General features: G+C 43.7%; 1 protein-coding gene across 1 annotated transcript; it reads right to left on the reverse strand.

Annotated features, from left to right (window-relative positions):
* Positions 1-923: 923 nt before the first annotated feature.
* On the reverse strand, positions 924-23,214 carry MRPS18A (mitochondrial ribosomal protein S18A). Its single transcript, XM_066180398.1, has 6 exons — positions 23,099-23,214; positions 22,897-22,928; positions 19,363-19,467; positions 11,351-11,474; positions 10,486-10,552; positions 924-1,891 (listed from the first exon to the last, which is right to left on the reverse strand). The coding sequence occupies exons 1-6, from the start codon at positions 23,196-23,198 to the stop codon at positions 1,747-1,749; spliced, it is 573 nt and encodes a 190-aa protein (XP_066036495.1). The 5' UTR covers positions 23,199-23,214; the 3' UTR covers positions 924-1,746.
* Positions 23,215-25,481: the final 2,267 nt, after the last annotated feature.

The following is a 25,481-nucleotide window of genomic DNA, read 5'->3' on the forward strand; positions in this document are numbered from 1 at the left end:
CTTGAGTGAATGGCCCATAAGGGGATTGAACACAACGTTATGAGCACCAAGCCCTCCCTGCAACGTGTCACTGCGGATCCTTTAGATAGTAACAAATGGCATTTTCTTCCCTGACAGGCACGCTCTAGGTCAGAAATCAAACCTGGGCCATCTGTCTGATTACAAAAGCACCTTGCTTACACAAGAACTAATTTGGAAACATGAATGAATACCTGCTGTCACCTATAAATGATAAAAGCAGAGGGAGTCAGGGTAGAAAGCTGATGTATACTGTAAGAGATCTGTACTAAACTCTGAAAGGCATATTGAAGAGAGTATTTTGCTTTTGAGATATTAAGATTTCACCAAAATTAGAGGGGTCTTTCAGGCTCATGTCACTAAACTGTAGCAAAAAAAACTGTGGGCATCACCTGGCCTTGAAAGATGTGCTTATTTAGGTTAATCTCAAGACAATGGTTTAATCCAGTGACTTTTCCATTAGCAAAGCTCACTGAGAAGAGCTACCTGGGCTGGAAGACAGAGTAACTTCTGTATGTATGAGAATAAAGAAAAATATTTTCCTTTCTGTAGGGCTGCAGCTTTCAAAGCTTTCTAAAACAGAGACAGTCAGCCAGAGATTTTATCTCAGTATGGTTAATGAAGTCTTGGCTCTGTCTCCCAAAGCAAAAGGTCTTGGCCAGCCCAAGAGGCTGAATCTAGGGCTTTCATTTCACAAAATAAGGGTAAAAAGAACCATTTACATCTAATTTGATTTCCTGGATAATACAGGTTTATCCTTACCTTTTGTTCTTGTCCATGCTATGGTATTAGCAGATGATTTTGATAAAAGCAATGCAAGATTAAGTGGCATAGTAGTACATAAAAATTCTGTATTGATTTGTAGCCCCCAGATAAATACCAAAGAAATGGAGCCAAAACAGTAATGAGCATAATAAATTTAATAAGCCTTTCATACCAGGCCCATAATTAGCAATGGTCAGTAGGTGGAAGATCTGTATGCGTACTACACAGGGAGAGAAATGGTACCCACCTTTTAGTTACAGGATGGATAATCAGTTCCAAACTATCCCAGGAAGAAACCATATCACTGGCACAGAAGATTTATGAAAAATTTATTTGCCAGGGGCAAAAAAACCAGGCCAGTTCATCAAGGATGTCAACACTGTGTATTTGCCATATTCAGGAGTGAAGCACAAGCCAGGAATTCTTAAGGGGACATGTAAGACACACACCTATTTGCCACTGCCACAGGGGTTCTGCTGCAAATTATGGATAATACAGATGATAATAATAAAAAAAATAATTTCAGTAGTCATTAAAATTTTCTGTTACTGCTGAGAAAATACAGTGCTGCAGAGAGATTCTTCTTCCATCTATGTCACAGGTACAAAAGCACAAATGAGGCAAATCTGAAACACGCGTTAATGGGGGAACACCACTCACTGCTGGGAAAAGAAGGAAACATCCTTTCCCAAACCCATTTGTGGAACATAAAGAAACAAAAGCCTTCAGATCCTTTCTGCCTTTGAGGTAGAAGTCTTTGCCCCTTGCTTTTGTCAAATCATCCTTGAACTTGGCATTGATGGGTCTTGTATTCTCCTAGAGGAAGAGATCACAGCTGGACACAATATAAAGTACTAAGGACAATTTTTGAATGAGAAAATTTGATGTATTGACAAACTTGAAAAAAACCCCCAGCAGAACATGTGGAAAACATGTGCTTATTGACTATGCCAGTTCTGGCCACTAGTGGTTGAAACAGAGAGGCTTTTGTGTATATTTGACATTATCCTTCAGCAAAGGGTGTCCGACTGGAAAGGGCTTTTTGCACCACTTAGGTCCCCTCTTCCAAATGGGTTTTGCAGATTTGATGGGCCAGCGGGTCAGGTACCTGTCAAAACAACACAAACACATTTCAGTTTGAGACTGACCACGAAGAGAATGTTCCAGCTGAAGCAGAAGCAAGGCACTATAGCCTTTGCCTCCCTAACATGCCTCTTTATAAAAGGAATAACCGTGAGCAGAGCTCCCTCAATTCAGAAGGGACCACTGGAAAGGAGATTTTGTTTGTTTGTTTTGGAATTTCTAAGCTGATCTCTCTACTGAACCCACTGGCACCTGCTTGACTTCCAGTTTCACAAAACAAATCAGGTGTAGTCTCCAAGCTGCTGGCAAGTTGTCCACCTGCAGCTGAACTGGAGTGCCAAATCCCTTCACTGCAACTAAGTCCAAGACTGAATGCATCCAGCCTCTAGGGGAAATGTTATTTCAACAGCTGGTCTCAATACGGTAAACTAATTACAAAGGCTAAATTCTGTGAGAAAGCTTCTAAAAACGAATAAATTTGCTTTGTGGGGATAATTAGTTATTACTTCTGCATGGAATGGGTTTCTGGCTAGTTTTGTATTTTTATATGTCCAAATTTCCTCTAGTGTTCTTTGTACAATACTATTGCAGCTTGCTAGTGCAGGAAGTCAGCACCTACAGTGTAAGAGGTATTAAAAAGGAATTATCATCACAACTACAAATCTCTGTGAAGAGCAGTGTCTGGCAAATATCCTCTGCTTTTTACCATTTGAAGTTTTAGACTTGGCTTTGCAAACAGGCAGGGGATTTCAGATCCAGAATCAGTTACTGGAAATCTCGCCCTGTGGCTGGGTGGCCTGGAGTTTTGTTAGGCTTTAAATCTTTTGCTACCAGTAGAGAGGGGAATAGAGGTCTTTAGAGAAAGAGGAGTTTTTTCAGACAATAAAGATTCAAAGTAAAACCTTAGCATAATCTGCACAAACAATGCTCCAACAAATTAGAATTTGGAACAGACTGATAAACTTTGTCTAGCAATGTTTGCATGCCTCTGTTGAGTAATCCCGTGGTCTTAATGTAACCTCAATCACTCATCCTCCCCACAAAAAGCTTTCTTACCTTTTATTTGCATCGTGCAAATTTGAGATATTAAGAACTTTGGACAGAGACCACGTAATACATTTGTTTGAAGGCATTTGGCACATTCCTGAGAACTGCAAAGAAAGCCTGCTATGCCAGGCAGCTACGGACTGCGTAACAGCAGCCCATTTAGCACTTTTCTTCCTCAATAATCCCTAACAGCACAAACTGAAAAATGAATCACATGTGGAGCTTTCCGCCTCTGAAATCAAGCCATTTTCAAAATGCTTTGCTTTAAGGAGTTTATGACAGTTAAAGCACCTAGAAGCAACAGCAGGAGAGGTCTGGGTGACAACACATAGCAGGATCCAGCCACTTGTTCTCCTACATGTGCATTAAACTCGTCCCTTCTGACCTCTAATGCTATGCTAGTGCATTAGTGGAATCCCTTACATAACAGCATCGGGACAGGAAGTAGGAGAGACTTTCCTGTCTCTAATTTCACATGCAAGGGAAGTTCAGAGAGACCAAATGCAGGTCCCCAGTTTGCAATCTGGCAAATGCAGCTCCTTTCGGAGAAGCTGTAGGGGTATTAGATGGGCACATGGGCTAGGTCCTCCTTTTCATATTCCCCTTGCTGCAAGGGGGGTGCTATAGCACAAATTTTGGTATTGTAAGATTACACTTACAGAAAAGGAGGGAAAAAATTCCCAAATTGTTTTAATGCATCCATGTGCCAAGTGCAATTCTAGTCACGTGTCCACACAATTACGGGAAAGTGTTCCTGTGATAATAAATGATCTCACTGGGAGAGAAGTGAATGTGTGAATGTGAGATACACATCAATGCTGTATGCAGGTTTAGACAGACAGTGGCTTTTTAAGAAATCCCTCTGTTTCTGTGTGGGGGCTGGAAGTGCACACCCCAATTCTGCATAGGAAGGAGGATTTAGTAATGGCCTGATTTTAAAGCTTTTGTTATTTCTCTTTTGAGCAGGTCTAATCCAGCCCTCTGGTCCAGGCTTTTGGCTTCCTTTGGGGACTGCAGGCTGGGGCTTTTCATTGTTAGCTGAAACAGACATTTGGACGCTTTCCCTTCCTGGAGCACATTTGCTTTTAGGGCTTTTAATACTTGCTTTGTCCCAAACTCAAACTTGTCCTATTTTGTTTGCTGCCTTTTTTTTTTTTTTTTTTTTTTTTTTTACCTTGATTCAGCAGTGCAAAAGCCTGATGCCTGGGAGCACTCAGTCTACAAAGTTCCTTCTCCTCTTTGACTAACTCCATTTCCTATGATTTCACAGATCTGAGTTTTTTTTTCTGTGAGTAAAAACAATCCACAAAACTCACACAGGAGAGCTTCAAAGCCCAGCACACAGGACTTTCCTGCAAACTCTGCCATCCATGTAAGGTAGGGTACACCTTTTTCTAGCCAGGTCTCCCTACTTTTCATTGTATCCAACAAGGTTTGTCCTGGGGAGTTTTTATAATCACCTACGAACACACACTGGCACAATCTGAATTTTCTCAAGTAGCTGAAGGTTGTCAAGATAGACCCTTCAAGTGGATCCCAAATGCTGCTGGTCTGCAGTGCCCTAACCTGTCACCTCAGTGTGCACAGCTCCCACTCTGGGCAAAGGGGGACAGAACTGCCAGTCCTGGGAACTGTGACTCGCTTTGGGGCTCTACTTGCCCCGTTCAGTATGCTAGGGTCCTGAGCAAGAACAAGAATTCCTAGACTCCAAGTGCAGAAATGAGTAGTTTGGATAAAGTGTGATAGGAACCCTGATGGAATTTCCCTGATGGGAAAAGGCAAGATATAAGCAGGATGGAAACAACTATGGTTAGTTCAACTGCAGTCATTTTAATAGCCTAAAATCTCTCTAGCATGCAGAAGTCTATTTTTATGGATTCTGATCAGTGGGCATGCCTTCCCACTTGGAGGCTGCCACTTAATACCAAGGAGTAGGCACAAGGCTTCCATGGGTAAGGGAAATGGGAAAACCACAATCCTGTACACAGCTCAAGCAAAGGCCATGTTGGTACAGTTCAAGTCTGAACTTCTGAACCCTCACTGAATTTTTTCAATATGGCTTTTGTTTGGATTAAGAGCAGAAGGCAGAGGGCTACAGACTGCAGGAAGCACTCGATCAAAGTGCTGGCGAGACTGCCTCCTCCCTGCCACATCCCTTCCCAGGACACCTCTTGGCTTTGCTCACCTGCAGCCGCTCTGGCTCTTTGCTTTTGAACACACATGCTATGCACAACACCAGTTCCCATGCATATGAGAGGAACCACATGCTGCTGGAGTGAAAAGCTGATAGGAGGGAAACCAGATTCTGCTCCCAGGGACAAGAGGTGTCCACAGAGTCTAAGAACTTTGTAATTCATGAGGAATTCATAGGGAGCCTGCCTCTTGCTTAACACGGAGCAACTCCTCCAGTTCAGGTGATGGAGGAGGGATTGACTTGGATACTGTCTGTGCCAAGTTATGCTCTTCCAGTAGGAAGCTGGAAATGGAGCAGCAGCTGAGCTCTCAGAAACAAGTACTTCATAATCTTACAGCACCTCTTGCTGACAAACCCCCCGAGTCAAGGAACCTGTAATATCCCTGAGTCCTTTTGGGCAGGAAACAACTTCATAGTGTTGCATTTTAACCAATACTTCGGACCTGCCAGAAGAACATGAGTGCTATAGTCATATTAAAAGAGCATCTAGATGCTGGCATAAATTCAGACTCTTCTGGATAGACTGTTAGTCTACATTTTCCATGCAAAAACCCCCATGCTGAAAAGAAAACTGCTGAGCTATTCAGGTTTCCATTACTGAAAGTAAGAAGTTTGACCTACAGCTGAGTTTGACTGTTTCCCAAATGGTTCTGATGTGTGGTGGCCTGCACACATGACTCTGGAGTATAGGAGCAGTCCGTCACTCTACACAATGCTGGTGAAATTGCTTAGAACTTCCTCAGCCTCACAGGCTAGTGAAAATATTTTGTTGCTGCAGCACTTAACTGGAACATGCAACGCTGGAGCATGAACAAATGCAGAAATAACAGCAGGAAGTTTTGAAAGGGAGAATATAGACTGAGGATGAGGGAACAATCCTTGGCTGTAAGACAAATTTGCTTGTGGAATGATCCCCTGGAAAGAGTAAAAGCCCCAGACTGGGCCAAACATGAGGAAAATTAACTGTAAGGAGGAATTCTGCATTGACAGGGTAATCTTCATTTATTTTCAATGTCCAACTTCTGCAAACGAATTATATGTAAGAGAAGGTGAGGACATGAGACTCTAGAGTTCATGGATTATGTGGTTTACTCCCATGGCCATTTCTTCAGAAGAACCATAGCTAGTAAAAGCAGTTAAGTGGTAACATTCAGGAGCTATCACTGTCAAAAACAAATCAAGCAGAAAGCAAAAAGGGAAAGAACTGAAGTCCAAGAAATGAGAAATATCATGGCAAGTCTCACCTGGACAGTGTCCCAACTGCAGGGGATAGAAGAGGGAGATGTGGACTGCTTCTCAGTTGAATTCTGACCACAAGGTGTTCTTATACGTCTCCTACCACCCTCCGGACCACAAAGCTTACCATTTCACTTCCAAGTTATGCCTTCTTCTGCAGTTCCCAATCTCCTCCTCTGCGTTACATTACATCACGGATGAATATTCCATACTATGCTAGACAGCTGTATGACCAAGCACAAGGCAGGATCTGCAGGTCAGATGTTCTCAAAGCATTCTGCTCTTCTTGAATTCCAGTAGTGGAAACAGGATAAGGAGATGGAGTGGGTAGAGGAAGGCCAGCTGCCAAATGACCCAGTGCAAAGCAGGGAAGTCCTTATCTCTTTGCAGAGAAATCTGGGGCATGTAGAAGGGAATGTCCAAAGTTTGTACAATTGAGATAGTACAACTAGTTCAGAAAACAGAGCAGGAATTCTGCTTTTTTGGGAAACATCATTGAATAAGCACCAGAACAGCACCTTCTTGAGAGGCAGAGGGGTTCTGCATGATAAATCCACACTTCACAACATTAAATCAATGGCATGTCAGCACCCCTGCCCCTTGTTCAAACAAGGCAGTTTGCTGATAGTTCCACATGATACCTTTTAATCCCAGCGAGGTGCTAGCCAGTGCATGCCAGACTCTTTGGATTTGACGCAGGCTCACTTTTAATCAGGGTGACAGTGACATGGGCCAAACATTCTGGCCAAGACAGCCACAACTGCAGTAAAAAAATAGCTGAGGAACAGCTCTTCTTTTAGTGCTTTCAAAAGTATACCTTAATGCAGCTCCTCAGTCCTTTATATACTTCCTCAGTACCTTTGCCCAGGAGCTGCAGAGTTCCTCCCATGTGGCTGACGTGTTGTAGTGGTCACACCTGAACACTGTCTAAGGGACACATCACTTTTTCACCAGGCCCATTTGTCCCTCTTCCAGCAACAAATCAAGCTGCTCTCAAAAATACTGACACAGCCTTGGAAGAAGCCTGGCCACAGGGAGCATCAGCCAGAACTTTGCCAGACAGGAAAAAAGTGAAAGGGATTGCTCATCCAAATGAAGTAATCTGCCAGACTTCAGCCAGGCCAGGGTTGCTGCTCTGAGTCCACATGCAGTAATTCAATGCTCAGGTGTCTATCATGGCAGAGGCACTGGGCTCTGACTCCCAGTTCACATTGAAGTGATGAATCTCCTTGAGTCTCAGATGGTGTGAGTGGAATAGTTCCTAAGACTCTTAGGCTTTCATCCTGTCATTCTAGCAGCTGATGGTGTAGTATGTCAAGAGCTCTACCATGAGAAAAACATTCTTCAGCTCAGCGTAAGATGGCAGGCAGTTCCCAGACACTACAAATTCCCACAGAAGTGTGTGAGGTAACATCTGGAGTAGACAGTGGCTTCTCAGAAGCCCTACCTTTACAGAAGTGAAAACTTTCTCCATTCAGAGTAAAGACACAGACAACAGATTGCTTACATTAACTGTATTTCTGTCTTGAAAAAGCTTTAACAAGGGGCCCAAGCATACTGAGGCATCTCAGCTTCACTGCTACCTCTCATCTAAACAGTGGTAAAGATGGCCAGAACAGCCAATACAGTGATCTCAAAAAGAGATGAAGCTCGAAGATTTGGGAAATACATCACTTAACTGTGTAATGCACTGGCTGCTATAATAGGCTCTCTTTAGATCCTGTTGAGCCCTTCTTGAACTGGCACTTAAAAATCCATAGACATTAGACATAAACACAACGAAGGAACAAGCAAAGTCAGGTGAACAGCCCTGATGTTACTCATGTAGAGGATGACCCAGACATGTTCTGATGGCACTGAACAAGGCAGCTTGTTCCACTCCAAAGTTCAAGCCCAGTTCTGCCCCTTTTCTCTCCTGTCAGCTCACTTGCATTAGGCAGCACCACAGGTTGAGTGCTTCCCAAGTTACTGCAGACTTACAGGAAGCTTTGCAAACAAGTACAGAGGCAAAGACAAGGTAAGCTTGGACAAGTCATTTATGTGGGAAACTTCTGATAAGAGCTCTGGCTTCATTCCCAAAACAAGTACCAGCTAAATGACTTCAGTCATTCAGCATGTGGGTGCACTTCAGGCTTGAGGAAGGAAGCAATTTGTAACTCCTGCCTTATGCCATGCCAGCTACTGCTGCAGAGAGCAACGAGGGTACAGGTGGGTTCACACAGTGAAAACTCATACAGAATGGTCAAGATTTTGCAAGGCTCCAACACACAGAGCTCTCCCCTTCCAGCAGGCTGAGAAAACAGTATCATGATGGACCAGGAGAACACTCCTGAAGTACTCCTGCACTTTATCCTAGCTCTTGGGACTCATTTGTATAGTGTCAGCCCCACCACCAAAAACTTTCAATCCCATTTCTTGATCCTATTCTCTGTTCTCCACCCAAAGTCTGCCTACTTCAATGCTACCCCATATCCTCAGCAAACAGCTCTGCTCTCTTTTTCTAAATTGCTTCCACAATGGGCCTGCTACATTCCCTCTTTGAAGAAAAAAAACAAGGGTAGTGTAGGGAGGGGCTAGCAGTGCAGTACTCTTCAATTTAATTAACTTAGAGGTGTAGCACACCTACTTGCATGCAGAATGTATCCGGAGGTATTAATTCTTTGTTCTTACTAAAGGTCTATAGAACAATTTGTAAGAGTCAGGGCATCAGATCTGGAGTCCTGGTGTGACTCCAGCAAGATAATGCATTTACCATTTCCAGTCTCAACCTGCTACTCAGGGTTGCAACGTGAATGCTAACAAGATAATGTGCTCCACCCCACAGCTGCCAGATAAGACATAGATACTAAAGAATCCCCAAGACTTGTAAGACACAAAGAAGAAGTTATTACAGTATCTGATGGCTACAGGGCTGGATCAAACACAGAGTCCTCTAATTTGACCCTCACTGATAACTATTATGCAGCCTGCCAGCATTTCCAAGAGCCTCTCTCAAATCTGCACTGTAGAGTCAGACCTGAAATGCAGGAGTCTCCAGCCATCCCCAGCCCAGCAGTCTAAGCTCTCCCAGCGACAGCCCCATGGCCTCTGGTAACCCCGGGGTTTGCTAATGCGAGGTTCGTACACCGCTCTGCCATCCCCATGGAAACAGAGCGTGAGGTTATAAACAGGGGATTAGCACCTCCAAGTGCCCAGCACAGAGCAGGAGGTGCCTGCAGGCTTTCCCTTGGCCCACCAAAGGCCAGGGGCCATTCAGGTTGGGGAGGGGGAGGAAACTCGGTGTCACAGGAAGGGCAGGCAGAGGGCAAATGGCTGACAGGAGGAAACTGGGATGGGGCAGAAGGTAACAGACCTGTGATGGGCCCCTGCTGGCTGCTCACCTCCCCCTCCCCCTTCACTATTGCTATCACTGCCTGGGCACCCTCCTGCTCTTGGGGGCTAAAAAGGCTGAGAGAAGGCACTGCTCAGCCTGGAGAAAAGGTTCAGTGAGGTCTTACCAATGTTTGTAAGTGCCTGAAGGGAGGGTGTAAAGAAGAGAGGGGTGGGCTCTCCCCAGTCACTGGTGCTCAGTGACAGGACAAGAGGCAATGGGCACAAATCAAAAAAGAAATTCTGTCTGAATGTAAGAGAACACTGTCTTGTATGAGGCTCGTTCTCTGGAACAAGCTGCCCTCAGAAGAATCTGGGGAAGGTCTATCCTTGGATATACTTAAAACCTGGCTGAACATAGCTCTGAGTAAGCTGTTCTAGGTGACTCTGCTTAAGTGGGGAGCTTGGACTAGACAATCTTCAGAAGCCTGTTCCAACCTCAGCTACTCTGCGGTGCTGTGACTCCATCTGTGGCATTCTCCTGTGACTGCCTTACTGACTGTTAGTGATGAGGAAGTGAGCACAGCTGAGGAAGGGCAGGCAGACTAACATGTGTGGCAGTTTTAATCTTGTGTGAATAAATGGCTCACATGAGATATGACTTGTCCTTAAAAGACTGCCAAGAGAATATTGTGACAGATCCTCTCCAAAATGCTGAGTACTCTTTATGAACCCTGCTGCCTGAGGCATTTCTCACCCAATTGTAAGGAACTGCTTTTCCCCTTCCAATTTACTCCTCAAAAAGAGAAATGTGGAAAGACAAGACTATTCACCTGTTCAGCTTGGGTTTCTTGGGAATATGCCCTTCAGGAAGTGGAGGCCTGTGGTTTGGCAACAAACCTGAAACAGAAAGAGATGTGAGAATATTTTGCAGTGTCTCTTTGCTTCTATTGCATTACACCTCATAAGCCAGGCAACCCAGGTCACTACTGGGACAGCACAACAAAAGCTTAAGTACAGTAGAAAGGGTACTTTATCTTCAGTCACTGCTGAACCTGGACCCCAACTAGAGAAGCTGCAAAGTTGTACTGGGTACAGGGAGGAAATACACACCAAAGACACTGTCACTTGGGCTCATCACAAAGGCTTTTACAGAGGACACAGGGCACTGGTGTCCAATCAGATTCCATCTCCAGGAGGGAAAATCTGACTATTAAAATTCCCAGTCCATTTAACTTGGATACAACTCAGGTACCAGGCATAAAGATCAGCACAATACCCTTGACTGCGTCAACCAGGGTCCCGCTCGCAGGGAAAAGTAAAAAAGTCACCACATGGCAGATGGCAGAGTTGCATGTTACTAATGGGGTAGGTCAAGCTTAGGTAAATCAAGTTATTTCAGAAGCAGGTGTTTAATCATTAGTTACTGGAGACTGAGCCACTTCCCAGATCTTTCTGCAATGCTCGTCTCATCCACAAGGATAAATGTCTGCTGTCAAGGCAGGAGTCAGGACACAGAGAAAGCAGAACAAGTAGTCTCTGTTCCATCACCCTGTCCCAGCACTTGGACCATAACGAGTTTGCTGGGTGACCGGACAATGACATTGCACTGAGCTATACCAGCTGGGCAGGAGACCCCTCTCAAGCAGTTGAGTAGGTACCCTACAGTCAGGGGTTATCTCTGGCAGGGCTGTGTACCTGCACGGTGAGCCATCTGCACACAGACAGCAATCTTCCTGTGCTCCTCCAAGCAGAGGCCTGTGACCCTTCGTGGCAGCATCCCTCCATCTGAACGGATAAACTGACTCAGCAGCAAGACATCCTGAGGGAGAGAGAAGGGCAAAACCATCAGCGCACCAATTACCTTCACTGCTGTGACTTCAGGTGTTGTGCTGAGCCTTGTGTTGTGTACAGAACTCAGAACGATGTAAAACAAAACCCATGATTCCTCCCTACGCATTTTGTCTGCAGCTTGACAACAAGTGGCTTTTGCTTGCTGTCATGCCTGCCAGCTTAGCTTAGTAAGGTCACTCAGATGGTTTGAGTCTTCCTCTGACTTCACTAGTGTAAACACATGATGTCAGCTGCAATCCCTGCTCCTTCACTGTTTCACTACTTGCTCCAAGATTCTTGCTAAGATAATGTGTCCTAGGTACTCAGGCAGAGTTACACAAGACCTACAGATGGATATTGTTTACACAACTTGAAATGCCATCACAGCTGCTGTCCTAAAGTTCACAGATATGTTAGATCACCTCTGATCCCCTCCTTGTTCCCTCAGACCAGGACTGTTCTCTGCTATCTGCTCCTCAAACTTTTATCTAATTTCCCATGATGGAACTTCCCTCAGGTCTCTCTGGAGGGGTGGAGAGCAGGAAAATGGTCCAAGATCTTGCATGAGGAAGCTTTATGTAAGAAAAGAACATTGCTAATGAGTAAGGACTAATAGGATAAATTGCTGCACTCAGTCCTTCAAGTGTGTGTGCATTAGGTGGGGCTGTGACAGTCATGGTGGCTGAAAGGAGCACTTGAAGCATGCTGAGGGCTTGTTTGTGATTCAAGAATCATTTAGACTACACTGCTGTTGACCTTTACAATTAAAAACTCTAGAAATGTAAAGCAGCCCTTTTAATAAAAACAAAATTAAAGGGATCTCTTGGATCAGATAGTATCATGGGGTTGGAATGACAAATTTTTAAACACAGCAGCAACAGCTGTTGCACAAGTGTCCCATTAACTGTACATAGTACAAGAGCCCAGGATTCAGATCCATGCTCTCCATTTCCACACACAACACCAGTGCAAAGATACCGCTCAGGCCAATATAAGCAGGCATCCTTGACATCCTGACATCAGCATTAAGTTGGCCTAAAGGGCCTCCAGAGACTTCGCACTTGTTTTTTCCCCTTCTGTTGACAGACTTTTTGCTGGTTGAGAGTTTACTTCTCCATGGCTCTTGCGTGTCCCTAGTTGAGGCAGCAGGACCATGCAGAGGCTGCCTGCAGGCTGAGGGGACCTGCCAGTGAGCCTCCAGACACTGGGAGTTCAAACGAGGCATGGCAGAACTTTGCACCCCCCAGCCAGGGCAACAGGCAACAACAAAGAGTACTTGTTACTTTTCATGTTGGGTGACTCTGACTGCCAGTTCACAGATTCACAGACCTGCTCCTACCCCCCACCCTTGCTCATTTACAAAGAGCTCCCTGGAGCATTCCTACCTTCATTTACTGGCCTCGAAAAGCAAATAATCACAAGTGAATATAAAGTGAGTATTCAGAAATCTAACTAACTAGGAATTATTCACCCACATCCAGTGCACAAGACCAGCTCAGCTGTCAAGGGGGCTGCTGGAATTTAGGATGCCCTTCTGTCACTGTCATAGAATCTTAGAATGGTTTGGGTTGGAAGGGACCTTAAAGATTATTGTTCATCCTCTCCCTAGCACTGCTGGCCACTCTCCGTTTGCTGCAGCTCAGGATAGAATTGGGTTTCTGGCCTGTGATACACATTGCTGGGTCATGTCCAGCCTCTCATCCACCAGCACCCCCAAGTCCTTCTCCCCTGGGCTGCTCTCCACCTGTTCATCCCTAGCCTGTCTTGATACTGGGGGCTGCACTGGCCCAGGTGCAGCACTTTGCACATGTTCTTGCTAAACTTCACGTAATTCCCACAGGACCACTTCTTGAACTTGTCCAGATTCCTCTGGATGGCATCCTGCCCCTCAGGTGTGTCATCTGCAAACCGGACAAAGGTTCAATCCCTTTGCCTATGTCATTAATGAAGATACTAAATAGAACTGGTCCCCACTAAGGAACCCTGATGTACACCACTTGTCACTGATGTCTATCAGACCCTGAGCAGTTGACCACTACTCCCTGGATGTGACTATCCAACCAACTCTTTTTGCATCTAACAGTCCAGCCATTGAGTCTATCTCTCTCCAATTTAGAAAGAAAGATATTGTGGGGACCATGTCAAAGGCTTTACAGAAGTCCAGATAAATGACATCTGAAGCCCTTCCCTTGTCTACTGATGGAGTCACTCCATCACTGGAGGCCCCTGGGTTTGTCAGGCAGGACTTGCCCTTGGTGAAGCCTTGCTGGCTGTATCAAATCTTCTCCCTGTCATCCATGTGCCTTAGCACAGCTTCAAAGGGGTTGTTCCATGATCTTCCTAGGCACAGAGGTGAGGCTGATAGATCAGTAGTCCTCAGGTTCCTCCCTTCTATCCTTATTAAAAATGGATTCCAGTCACCTGGGACAAAATGTTGGTTAGAAGTGTTATACACAAAATGTCTAGGTTTTTTGTGTGTTTGAGGGTTTTGTGGTTTGTTTTTGTCCTTTCCACCCCCCACCCCCAATCAATACCATCCTCACTAATATCATCATGACACGCAGTTTCCCTCTTCTCATAACTGGCCTCCTTTCTGCAGCCACTTGTCTACAGTGAACACATTGAGACTGAATTTCAGATCCAGCTCCTTTGAAAACATGGCATGTCATGTATGCCCACTGACATTTAGACACTGACTTTAATGTCTCCTTGATACAGTATGACTTATCAGGCACCCTACAGAAGGATGCTGTATCCAAAGAACAAGAAAAGCCCAGCTGAGCAACTAGCAGCATGTTCCTGAGAGGCCATTGATGGTTAAAAGGGAAGAATGTCCTTCAGCCCAGCTAAAACATGGCCCTGCCAAGGAGAACCAGGGGACCAGATGGTGCCAGCTGCACTGGTAGAAACTGGATGGAGGCCAGCCAAACAGTCCAAGGGCACTGACTTTTGACCACTCCTGAAATACACTGGATGGGATTCAGGAAACTAGAGCAAGACTCCATCCCCCTTTTTCCTCTTCTTTAGCTGTCTGGATCTTCTACTCACCAACAGCTCAATTTGCCATTTAGCACATAACACTTCCCTAAGTGAAAAAGGGCTGTTCAGCTCCAAGTGCCAAGAAAGAGGCAAGACTTGCTACTAGCCTGCTGTATTACTCTGTGGAGAAGAGGAAGAAGAGAGCTGATGGCAAGTTTGAGGCACTTCAGTCTTTGCAGCCATGAAAGTCTAAGTAGGCCACACACTCTTGTGAAGGGTGTGTGTGTGGTCCAAGTGATTTCTCATATTACCACCACACCTCATGGAGTCACAGGCTTGTTATCAAGTGTTTCCATGCAAAGGGGGGTGGTGGGAAACAAATGGAGATAATATTTTTTTTTCTCCCTGTGGGAAAAAACACCAAGAAAATCTGTTCTCTGTTATCATCTCTGACCAACAGTGTCACCAACTGACCAACACCCTGGTGTGGCAGTCATTTCTTGACTGAAATCATCAGTCAAGTCCCAGCTGCTACAGCTCCAAATTACAGTCACGCTGCTTGGCTTAAAATGCTGCACACTTGACCAAAGGTTTGTCCGTTTCTGAAGATTCCCCACAGTCAATAGGCCAGTGCCTCTCCCAGAGCATTCACACAGATGTATCTTACCACTGGGAGAAGGCAGACAGGTACAGCCAACTTCATGGGGCAGCTGTGGGAAGTGAACAAGTACGTGGAGCGGTCAAATTAAAAAATATGTCTGGCAAGTTCTCATGGTACCGTCATGTTCCATGAAATTCACATTTTGTGCTAGTGGACAGCCAAGCCTGTAACTGCGGATTTGCTTTAATCACTGGACAGCTCCCATGAGGCTGGACCCACATTCCCACCCCTGTAATCTGCAGCATTTGATGAAAACAACTTGGACTGAATTAATCTAGGGCTAATAGGCAAAGCTTGCAGTTCGGTTTCCCCTGACTGTTGCCAAAGCAAGATGACATATTTACTGCCTACTCAAACTAATGATGTTTGAAGTGGATAAGGGGGGGAAACGAAAAACAAGTTTAGCCTCCACTTCTAAAAGGGCTGGACAAACTTGCTGGATGGAGCACTGTATACTGCACATTCTTGTGAATAAATGGTAACCAAAATGCAGAGGCACCTGCATCTTAATGTCTGCACGCACTTTGAAAAGAAAGATCCTTGACTGCCACGTGATTCATTAAAACTTTGATTTACTACAAGAACAGTTCTATCTGTGCAGCCAAATTACTACTGGGTTGTATCAGACAAGTCTGCCTGTCATTATTCCCAGTTATACAAGAGTCTAGTTTTTCCTTTCTCCCTTACTCCTGGGAGCAGTACACCATTCTCCACACATTTTGTAACAGAATTGAGAGTTTCAATCCAGTTGCATCTATACAGTGACCAAAATAATTTATATGAAAAAGCATCAACTGAGATCTCAGATTCGCCGGACAGACAGACACACACAGATGACAAACTGTGGGAATTTATATCTTAAGCTCTGTTACCCTGAGCCACAGCAGAGGATCAGGATTGAACTGGCAAAGACAACTGCAGCCCTCCACACCACAGCTGAGGCAGGTTGGAATCATGACCTGCTAGTGCTCACAATGCCTGCTCAGTTGATTAATGACTTTGGAGACACTGGTCCCCCAGTTCTCTGACAGCCAGAGTAACTCATTATGCCACTACTTTAGACTGTGCTAGTTGCACATGACAAAAGGAAAGTCCTGTGAGGTCATATTACTCAACTCCCTCAGGGGCTAATTCAACACTTCCCTTTTCATAGTGCCTCATTCAGTCCAATTACAAGCGTCCCAAGCAAAAAAGCTCACACTTTCCCTTCTGTGCAACCGACTGATCTCAGCTTATCAATCTCAAAGGAACCACCATCTACTCCAATCTCTCACCAAGCTCAGCTTATAGGTTACGCTGTATGAACTAGGCTATATCTTTAACAAAAATAGCTGCTCTCAATTTACAGACGTTTAGGACAATTAACCATCAGTGAGAAAATTGTCCCACTGTTAAATTGCCCACAGAGTTAAATGCATGCACTTTGGTACTTAAGCATCTCAAGATTCTGCTGCTCATCATGGCAACAACAAAGAATAAAATAGTAGACAGTGCTTTAGTGTAGGAAAGGGAGATTTTTATTCACCTTAACATTTAAAATGCTGAAAATCTGTGACTGGTACAAACCATTCAAAAACATAAGGGATTTACACAGCCAGAGAAGTGGTATACTCCAGAACTCAAACTTCTCCTTGTTCTTATCGGCCCCGCAGAGGGAAGCTTCTAAATATGAAGTAAGAAACTTCTAAAATTCCAAAATAGCAGTTCACACTGCTTTCTTTAGCTTTTTGTCCAGAAGGAGTATTGGATATATCTACTGATGCACATGCATTCAAAATCTATGTGACACCTGGGATAGACACATTCCTAGCATCCTAGCAATCATGGTCTCTCAGCACCACAATTTCTCAGAAATGATCTTAGCAATGATTCTCAAGACTGGCTACAGAATCTCTCTTCACATTTAGTTTTCTCTTGCCTCCTTACTGAACAGTAGAAATCAGGATCTAAGAATCAAAGTGAAGTGTGGAAGAAAACTCGTAACTTATTTTACTCTACAAACATGTAAAACTCATGGTTCACACTGTCTGTTGTGACCAATTTCTAATCCTTGAACTCAGACTCTACAGAATCACGTTGTCTAAAACTTCTTTGGTTCTTGATGGATTAATCTCTCCAGATACTCAGTGGAGTCTTCTACCACACATGGCAGTAGGAACTGAGTCTATGTAAGTCTATATATAAATTTCCAAGATGTAATCCACTGCCATAACTTATTTCATCCCTGAACATCAGTTTATAGTTTCTCAAGGGCTGTTAATGTGTGACTCATGGAATGCTGTCTGTAAATCTCTAGAATTACCGAGTTTAATGATGCTGTTTACTTCTTGCATTTAGAAGTCACATGAAATGATATGAACCTTAAAAAAGTATTTTCCAGAGCAAGTAGCTAGTTGGTTTTGATCACAACACAATTCAGCAACCATGAAAAAGAATTGCAAGGAATCTCTGCGTTTGAACATGTGCAACACAAAACAGACACAATCCGGTTTTGTAGTACTTTAGAAACCTTAATGGTTTTGGCATTTCACCAAATTTATTATAATCTGCAAATTCATTGTATTTCCAGGTTTCACATGCTGTTGAGAAACTAGGCCAGAAAACACTAAATACTTCCCTGCCTCCAGCTCATTTCACTGTTTAATATAGCACCCAGCCTGAGTAAGTATTGCTGACAACACTGGATTCTAAATTCCTCCATTTCTGCAACACATGCTTTGAAAGACACTAAACATATTTCATTTACACCTCATATCTGCTGTTTCACTTGTCTGGAGTAACTGCAAGTATTTTGTCTGGTACTATTGCTGTACTCATATTCTTCATAATTCATGAGTCTTAATTAGTCCTATCCAACAGGCTATTTGCTTTTACTCCTAGCTAACACCTTTTATTTGGACTTTGCAACATTTTGTTTACCAGTTGGTAATCATCAGCATCATTCTCCTTCCTCTCTTATCTACTTAGTATTTCACTTGCCATTTTCAAACCATTTGCTGATTCTCTAGGACTTTTTTTCCATGGTTTAAAAAAATCCTGTGAGTGAAGTAATGTGTTTGTTAGTTAATTCTTTCAAGACCTCGAGGTAACATACAATCCAGGTCTGCTGGTCTGTACCTAATTCAATGCCTAAGTTATTTCTGTATTTGTTTTTTCCTGTTGTTTTACATTTGTGGATTGCTATCAATATAGAGATATTAAAACATAATTTTTCCTTTGCATGTGTGCACTACGAGTACACACAAGCAGCTCAGTCATTTTGCAAGCAGTGTGGCTTTCAGTCCCCTTCTCCTCTCATTAATGGCCTTTCTCACAAACATTTCTTTTTCCCCAATGTATTTGTATCCCCCTCTCTAATCCTATTGACATTAGCTTATTCTGAGTTTTCTGTTGCCTTATCTTAGTAACAGCATGTTCCTGTCTGGTTTTCTTCTTTTCTAATTCCAGTGCTGGGTTTTGAGCATGCAAGGGGGGAACTTAGTCCTTTTGTAAACTCTGTGTTTGCATGACCTCTTGTAAAGTTACATTCTGCATCTGCTATATCACGCTTCTTATTCTGAAGTGTTCGTGACTGTTGTGCTTTTGTTTTATGAAGGACACAGGATTTCCTTCCCATAGTCTGGGTTTCATGTTAGTTATCCCCTCATTAGTTAATAAACTTCTCATTAGCATTTCCTGCAAAATGCTTGAATAAAACCTGTTTTTTCTCTTGCAAGGTAAATAAAAATGTATGCTCTCCTTCATACTCAAAAACAGTTTTACAAGCTGTATGAAATAGTTATTAATTTAGTGGACAATGACAAATGAGAAGGGTATTGCTTGAAATGTAGTGCTTGAAGTCATATAATTGACTTAGTCAAGTCTTCTGGCCTCTCTGGGGCTATGCCTGTGTCCACTGACTAAATGTTACATTCCTGTTGATTCTCTGGGAAATGCAACAGTGAAAGGCAGCTGGGCACAGAAGAGCTATATGGCTTTTTCAGATCAGATGGCCATGTGAGTAATTCCAAATCTCCTATTTGACACAAGCTCATCCTTTTTCCCAGGAACACCATCAGCCAAGGCAAACAAGTACTGTGCACGAGACTCTTGCTGCACCCAAGAGAAGCAGCGCTGGAGTTCAGTATTTTTCCTACACCCAGGAAAAGACAAGAGGGGGGGGTTGTGGGGTACGTAGATCTGAGAGCAATACTTGTCCAGCAGTGAGGACTGGGGGAAACTCCTTCATTAAACTTACCACATAATCGTACTTATGCTTCAGGTTCCAGCGACAGATGGGACACTGGCCAGAGGGGTTTGGGGGAGGTGGTGCTTCAGCATCCTCTATAATTCTCCCTTCAATCTAGGAAACAAATTCAAACCATCAGGCACAGCTTACAGCTCTACCCACACCTGTGACTCAAGGAATACTTTTCATAAAGTCCTCAGTACATTGACCAGTTCTGTGCGGATGTAAGGGGAACAGTATCTGCATCATTGAACTCACTCTCACACAGATACAACAAGCCCTTTGGTATGCTTATGCCACAGACTGTGGGGAGAAGGACAAATTCAAAGGGTATAGAAAACCCTTTGGCAAATTCTTGTGTATGTTTTTCTAAATGTAAACTAGTTGACAGTCAGTATGAAGTTCTCATAATCATCTGAATTCCATTTATTGCAGTACTCTTTTGAACCACCATGCCTTGAAAGTGTAGAGGCCCTTTTGCCAAAAGCCTTAAAATAACGTTTTTTCTGGGAATTTGAGAATGTCACAGAATAGCAGATGCATGTTATAGTTGAAAACATGCAGGGGCTTGCTGGATTATAAATCACCAGCAAGGAAAACTCAGAAAAATTTCAATTTAAAAAAGGATAGTTAGGAAATGTCTGTGGGGCTTGCAGATTTATTTTATAATACCAGTATTTTATCCAGTTTAATTGTCTGAACAATTCTTTTACGAGATTGTAAAATTATCTTTTCTACATCACTATGAAGTGAATACTCAAATCTTCTGACAAGTAACATGCAAAGAGATGTATGAGGTATGTAAAGGAAGAACCTGACTAATTGTAGATGTGTTAGAAATACAAAGTCTATCTACATGTGCGCTTGTCTTTCTTTTTTGAGGACTTAGTAATGGAAGCAAGATCTATCTCAAATTGCACCCTAATAAACAGAAGAGACAATAAAACTAAGCTATTTTTTTCTCCAAGATATTTTTGAATTTTCTCAAGTCAAATTAAGATTAAAAGCATATTCTGAACACCAACTGTCAGCCCCAAAGAGTGCAAGCACCAGAGTTTGAAAAGAAAACCTGGGTGGAATGCAAGGTTACTTTTAAAAAACCATCAGGTTCTGTGCCTGAAAACCTGGGAAGACAAAAGCATTACCTTTCTTGTTAGTGGGCACAGAAAACTGGCATCCAGCTGAACTCACAGGACTATTTTATACACCAGATTTTGGCCTTTCTGATGATAAAATGGAAACAGGTACTGGTAGTTTAAGCATCTCAGTACCTCAGACAGAATCGTCAATTTTTAAGAAAGATTCCTTCCCCCACAAGTACAACCGCCAGTTTTACAGAAACAAATACTTAATTATGAATATAAGATGTAGGCCAGTATCTAATTTTCTATTAATCAGTAAAGTTATTTTCCGGGAAGCCGGTGTATCTAGTCTTGATTCTTGCCAGTCTGGCTTCAGACTGTACTATGACTGTAACTCCATCTTGGAAATAAATAAAGATTCAGAATGCTATGTCAACATCAATTTTTCTTGAGATAAATTTCAGTATACAAGTTTTGGCAATTATTTCCCAACTGCTGAGGACATCAATACTGTTAATCCGCTCAGTTTCTATTTTTCTGTTAAACAACTAAGAGGGAGTGTAGGGGCTCTACACTCAGTATGCTGACAAATCTGTATTTCTCTGGGATTTATTAATTGGTTCACATCAAACACTTCCTTCAACACTGATTAAAAACAAGGACACGGAAAGATGAACAGGGAAAGATGGATTCAGTGAAGACATGTAAAATTGGCAGGATAAATGGAGTGACCAATGGATACACTGAGAAGCACATCAGCCCTTTGGTTTGTCAATTTACACCATTTCTGACAACATTTTCCTCATCTAGGGGCACTGATGGATTCCAGACTGATGCTAGGATATTACACAGCAAATATATCCAGATCTCCAGAAAGTTATTTTCATAAAGGGCTCTGCTAATGTAATGCTTACTTTTTCTACTTCAAGCCTCAGTTTATGTTTTGGACTTTTGAGAATGTAATTTACATCCCCTTTGAAACTGATCTGAGTGCAAAATACAGCATTCCACTAACTGTGTTTTGTTGGTGTGCACACTTCTCGTTTCAGTTAAAACAAATTCAAATCACACTTGTAGACTCTTCAGGTTTCTGGGCAAAGACTAATAGTTTGGCGGCACTTGAAGGCAAGAATTAGATACTTTCCATCATACCTATTATCACACCTTAAACTTATTTTTTTGTTGACAGTCTTATGACGTCTTGCTAACTGCCATACATTTTTGATATGTAACATCAAATAGAATAAGTTATCTGCTCCATGCAGGTTTCAGACATGACAATGTCTGCTTACACAAATACAGCAAAACTTTCAACAAAACATATTTCTGACAAAAATACTTAAGTTTCAAAGGCATGAACAAGCAGGTTTTTTGTTTCATTAGCAAGCAAAATAATCCATCCCCTTATTATTTATGTATATATAGGTTAAGATTTAAATGCACTCTCTTCTAGCTGTTCCCAAATTCCTCCTTCACTCACCTCATCTATCTATCTATCTATCTATCTATCTATCTATCTATCTATCTCAAAATATCTGTGTTCTCTCTCACCAGCCAAGGCATCTAGTGCTACTGCCATATGCAATGTGAGCAGACTAATGCAATCTCCTTTCCCCTTCAGTAATTTCAGTGCTTCTAAAAAATGACAATTCTCTTGATAAAAGTATAACAGATTAGATGGTGCTACCTAGGCAGAAAAATCTAATTTTACTGCTTTAATCTTTTCCTTTGTATCTTCAACTGTAGCTAAGAAGATGCTCTTTATCAGTTACTTCAGAACTCCTGTTTCAGGAGCAGTTTTCCTTTAATATTTAAGGTCTTCCTTTGAAAACACCCCTTTCAATTAATTTTATTTTTTACTACTGTGTTATAAGACAGAAGTTTTGCACCACCCGAGGCCAGTATGGCACACACTGTGGTTAACAAACACAACACAGATCAAAGGCATGAGATGTGTGTGGCTTGTGGGCGGTACAGACAAGTCCTGCAGTGCCACATCGAACTGCCATCGCAGCATGAAGTGACAAAGCCACTGGCAATCCTCCCCTGTGCCTGTCCACACTCATGACGATGCCAAATGGCACCAACTCAGGAAACGAACCCGTCCGAAGAATGGCCTCTGGTGTTTTAGATCCTGAATGCCGCTGGTCAGGGATCGCGACTGTCGCCGGGCAGCGCCGAGGGGTTTGGTGCTCCTGAGTGGCTCTGACCGGAGGCACCTGTCACCAGCAACAGGGTGACGATCCTGTCCTTCACCAGCCAAACCCTCCATTGCTCACCTGCACTCGCTACGAGCTCCTGCCTTGGCTCTGCCTTCACACCCTGAGAGGTCTTTCAAGTAGGAAAGCGTCCCCTTTCTTCCCTTACTTGTTGTGGGGTAGGGCACGGACACGCGTGGCTGAAGGTGGGAGAAGCCACGGCAAAGGCAGAGCTACCAAGGAAAAGGGGTGCAGGGACTTACTGTGGTCGTGTTGCCTTCAGTCACCTCCACGACTGCAAAAGAAAAAAGAGACGGGAGCCCAGCATGAGATCCGTACAGCCTGAGAAAAGTAGCATTTTGGGAGGTGGGAGGAGAGGGCGAATTACAGTGACCGCAACCATCTCTCCGAGACGGCGGCGAGGCAACGGGGCGCGGGGCCGCGCACAGCCCCCTCGGGACTCACCCTGGCGGAGGGCTCGGGCCGGCGGCGCGACCCAGCGGCTCCCCAGGAGCCCGGAGAAGATCCGCCGTAGCCCCCCGCGCAGCAGGCTGGGCGCCGCCATCTTGCCGGGGGCGGTGTCGCCGTCACGGCGCTTCCGGCGGCGGGGGCGGCGCTGCCGCCGCCATTTCGGGGCGCGTCCCCCCGCCCCGGCGCTCCCGGGCCAGAGCGGGGCGCGGCCGCGTCTGTAGCATCTTCTTCGCGGGCCGGTCCTCCTCGTTGTTTTCGTTTGTTTAACTTTAGTGTGGTTGGTACTGGGCTCGGGTTTCCCTGGTTTTGCTTGTTTGTTTGTTTATTTGTTTTGGGGAGGTTGTTTTTGTTTTGTTTGTTGGTTGGTTTGGGGGCTTGGGTGTTTTGGCGGTCGTATCAGCTTGGGATCACAGCATCACAGATTCGGCTAGGTTGGAAAAGACCTCTGGGATCATCGAGTCCAACCCATGACTGAACACTACCATGGGAATTAGACCGTGTCACTGGCTGCCTCATCCAGTCTTTCCTTGAACACCTCCAGGGATGGTGACTCCACCACCTCCCCGGGTGGCACATTCCAGTGTCGAATCACCCTTTCTGATGTCCAACCTGAACCTCTCCTGTCGCAGCCTGGGGCTGTGCCCTGTTGCCCTGGCACTGGTTTCTGGGGAGAAGAGGCTGATCCCCGCCTGGCTACATCCTCCTTTTGGGAGCTGTAGAGAGCCATAAGGTTCTCCCCTGAGCTTCCACCAGCCTAAACACCCTCAGCTTCCTCCGCCATTCCTTACAGGACTTTTTCAAGCTAGCTGTGGGCCTTTGTTTCAAATCACCATTGCCACATCTGTATGTTCCAGGGATCCTGAGGTTCCTGCCTGTTCCTGCAGTGTTTTGTGCATTTCATCAGGTGACAATTTGAAGCAGCGTGTTGCCAGGCTGTAACTCTTTTAAACAGTCAGTCTAGTTTAAACACTTTCCATTTTTGTTTTAATATTGCTTGCCTTTGACAATTTGAAGGGTGCTGAGAGATTACTTTTCCCATCATCTTTCTTAGCATACATCATCGCTTGACTTCTTTCACCTGCCTTTGGTGGAAGGTAGCCTAGAGATGCTTGCTCAGACCCACATAGTCCACTGGGATTTCAGATACCAACAGTTTGTCTGAGATGGTAATGCTGCATCATCGTGAAGAGCATACTTGAGTTGAACTGAACTTGAGAGCAAAGGTCCTTCATGGAGTTTCTCCAAGTGCTTGTTTGTTTTCTGTCATTTCAACTCTTAAAAAAAAATCCAGAAAGTGAAAACTGAGTGAATTAAAATCACTTGTGAGTCATGCACACTGATAGACATTTATGCTATTCTGTTTCATCAGTGGTCAACAGTGCTCATCCAAGATGTTCTGCATGTTTTTCTGAGTTTGTATCTAAAATGTGGTGCAAAATGTAAAGTGCAACATAAATGTAAAATTTATTGTAAGGTATAATTTGATCTTCCTGTCACAGGAGGTCCTTCCATCTCCTTCCTCTTGTGTGTTACACTTGCTTCTTGTTACAGTCTACTTTGCAAATCTCTTTCTGTTGCAGGTCTAAGCTCTCAACTCTGGGACTTTCCAAAGAAGTGGGAATGAAGGCAGGGCTTCTGTCCAGACTCTTGTGCTTTATGCCAAGCAGTGAAAGCGGGGCCATCCCATTTATTCAGAGAACAAATTGAGTAAGAATGCTTGCCGGAAGAGACCTCTTCCTCTCTCACTGCTTTATGCTATACAATGATTTCTAGAAGCAGAGTGATTTTCAACTTGTCCAAAAGCTTTAACATAAGAGCCAAACAAAATATTTACTGCCATCCAGTCTGGGAATTATTTCCTTATGAGGAGAAGGAACATTGCTGGGCACAGTGGTGAAGTCACAATTTTATGAGTTGGTTGTTGGTTTTTTTTCTTTATAAAGTGAGTTTTATCCTAGGGCAAGAAACAACCTAACGGAAGAGTTTTTTCAATGGCTTAAAATAAACGCGATTTCTTCTGTTGGCTTTGTTGCCTCCTGTGATTGGGAAAACTTAAAGGATGGCTCTCTTTATGGGATGGAAATCAACAGTTGATAAGCATGGTGCTGGCTCCCCATGGTAAAATGAAGTAAAACCGAGGATTAGTGGCTGTTCAAAAATTTCTCCATGTCCTGAGACTTTTGAAGCAGATACTTAAGCAGCAGTGTGGCTTTTGGTCGACAGAAAGAGACTAGCAACATAGTGGTACTTCAAATGCAGTAAGTGCTCCACCAGCTTGCCTTACCTTCAAACAAATGCTGTCTCTAAAGGAGTTTAAGTGACAAACAATTTAGTGCAAAGAAGGAAGATTGTTGCATTCTTAAAAACCTGCTTGCTT

Source organism: Chamaea fasciata, unplaced genomic scaffold (assembly GCF_029207755.1).
Source record: "Chamaea fasciata isolate MVZ Bird 193981 ecotype frontalis unplaced genomic scaffold, bChaFas1.0.hap1 SCAF_3, whole genome shotgun sequence".
In the NCBI taxonomy this organism is placed as follows: domain Eukaryota; kingdom Metazoa; phylum Chordata; class Aves; order Passeriformes; family Sylviidae; genus Chamaea; species Chamaea fasciata.

What these genes read in the sequence shown, in the direction of transcription:
- MRPS18A (XM_066180398.1), bottom strand. Translation starts at nt 23,198, where the DNA reads ATGGCGGCGCCCAGCCTGCTGCGCGGGGGGCTACGGCGGATCTTCTCC. An exon ending in CTGAAGGCAACACGACCACA is followed by an intron (nt 19,468 to 22,896) that starts GTAAGTCCCTGC and finishes TTTGTTTCCTAG; the next exon opens with ATTGAAGGGAGAATTATAGA. An exon ending in AAGAAACCCAAGCTGAACAG is followed by an intron (nt 1,892 to 10,485) that starts GTGAATAGTCTT and finishes TTGTTTTGACAG; the next exon opens with GTACCTGACCCGCTGGCCCA.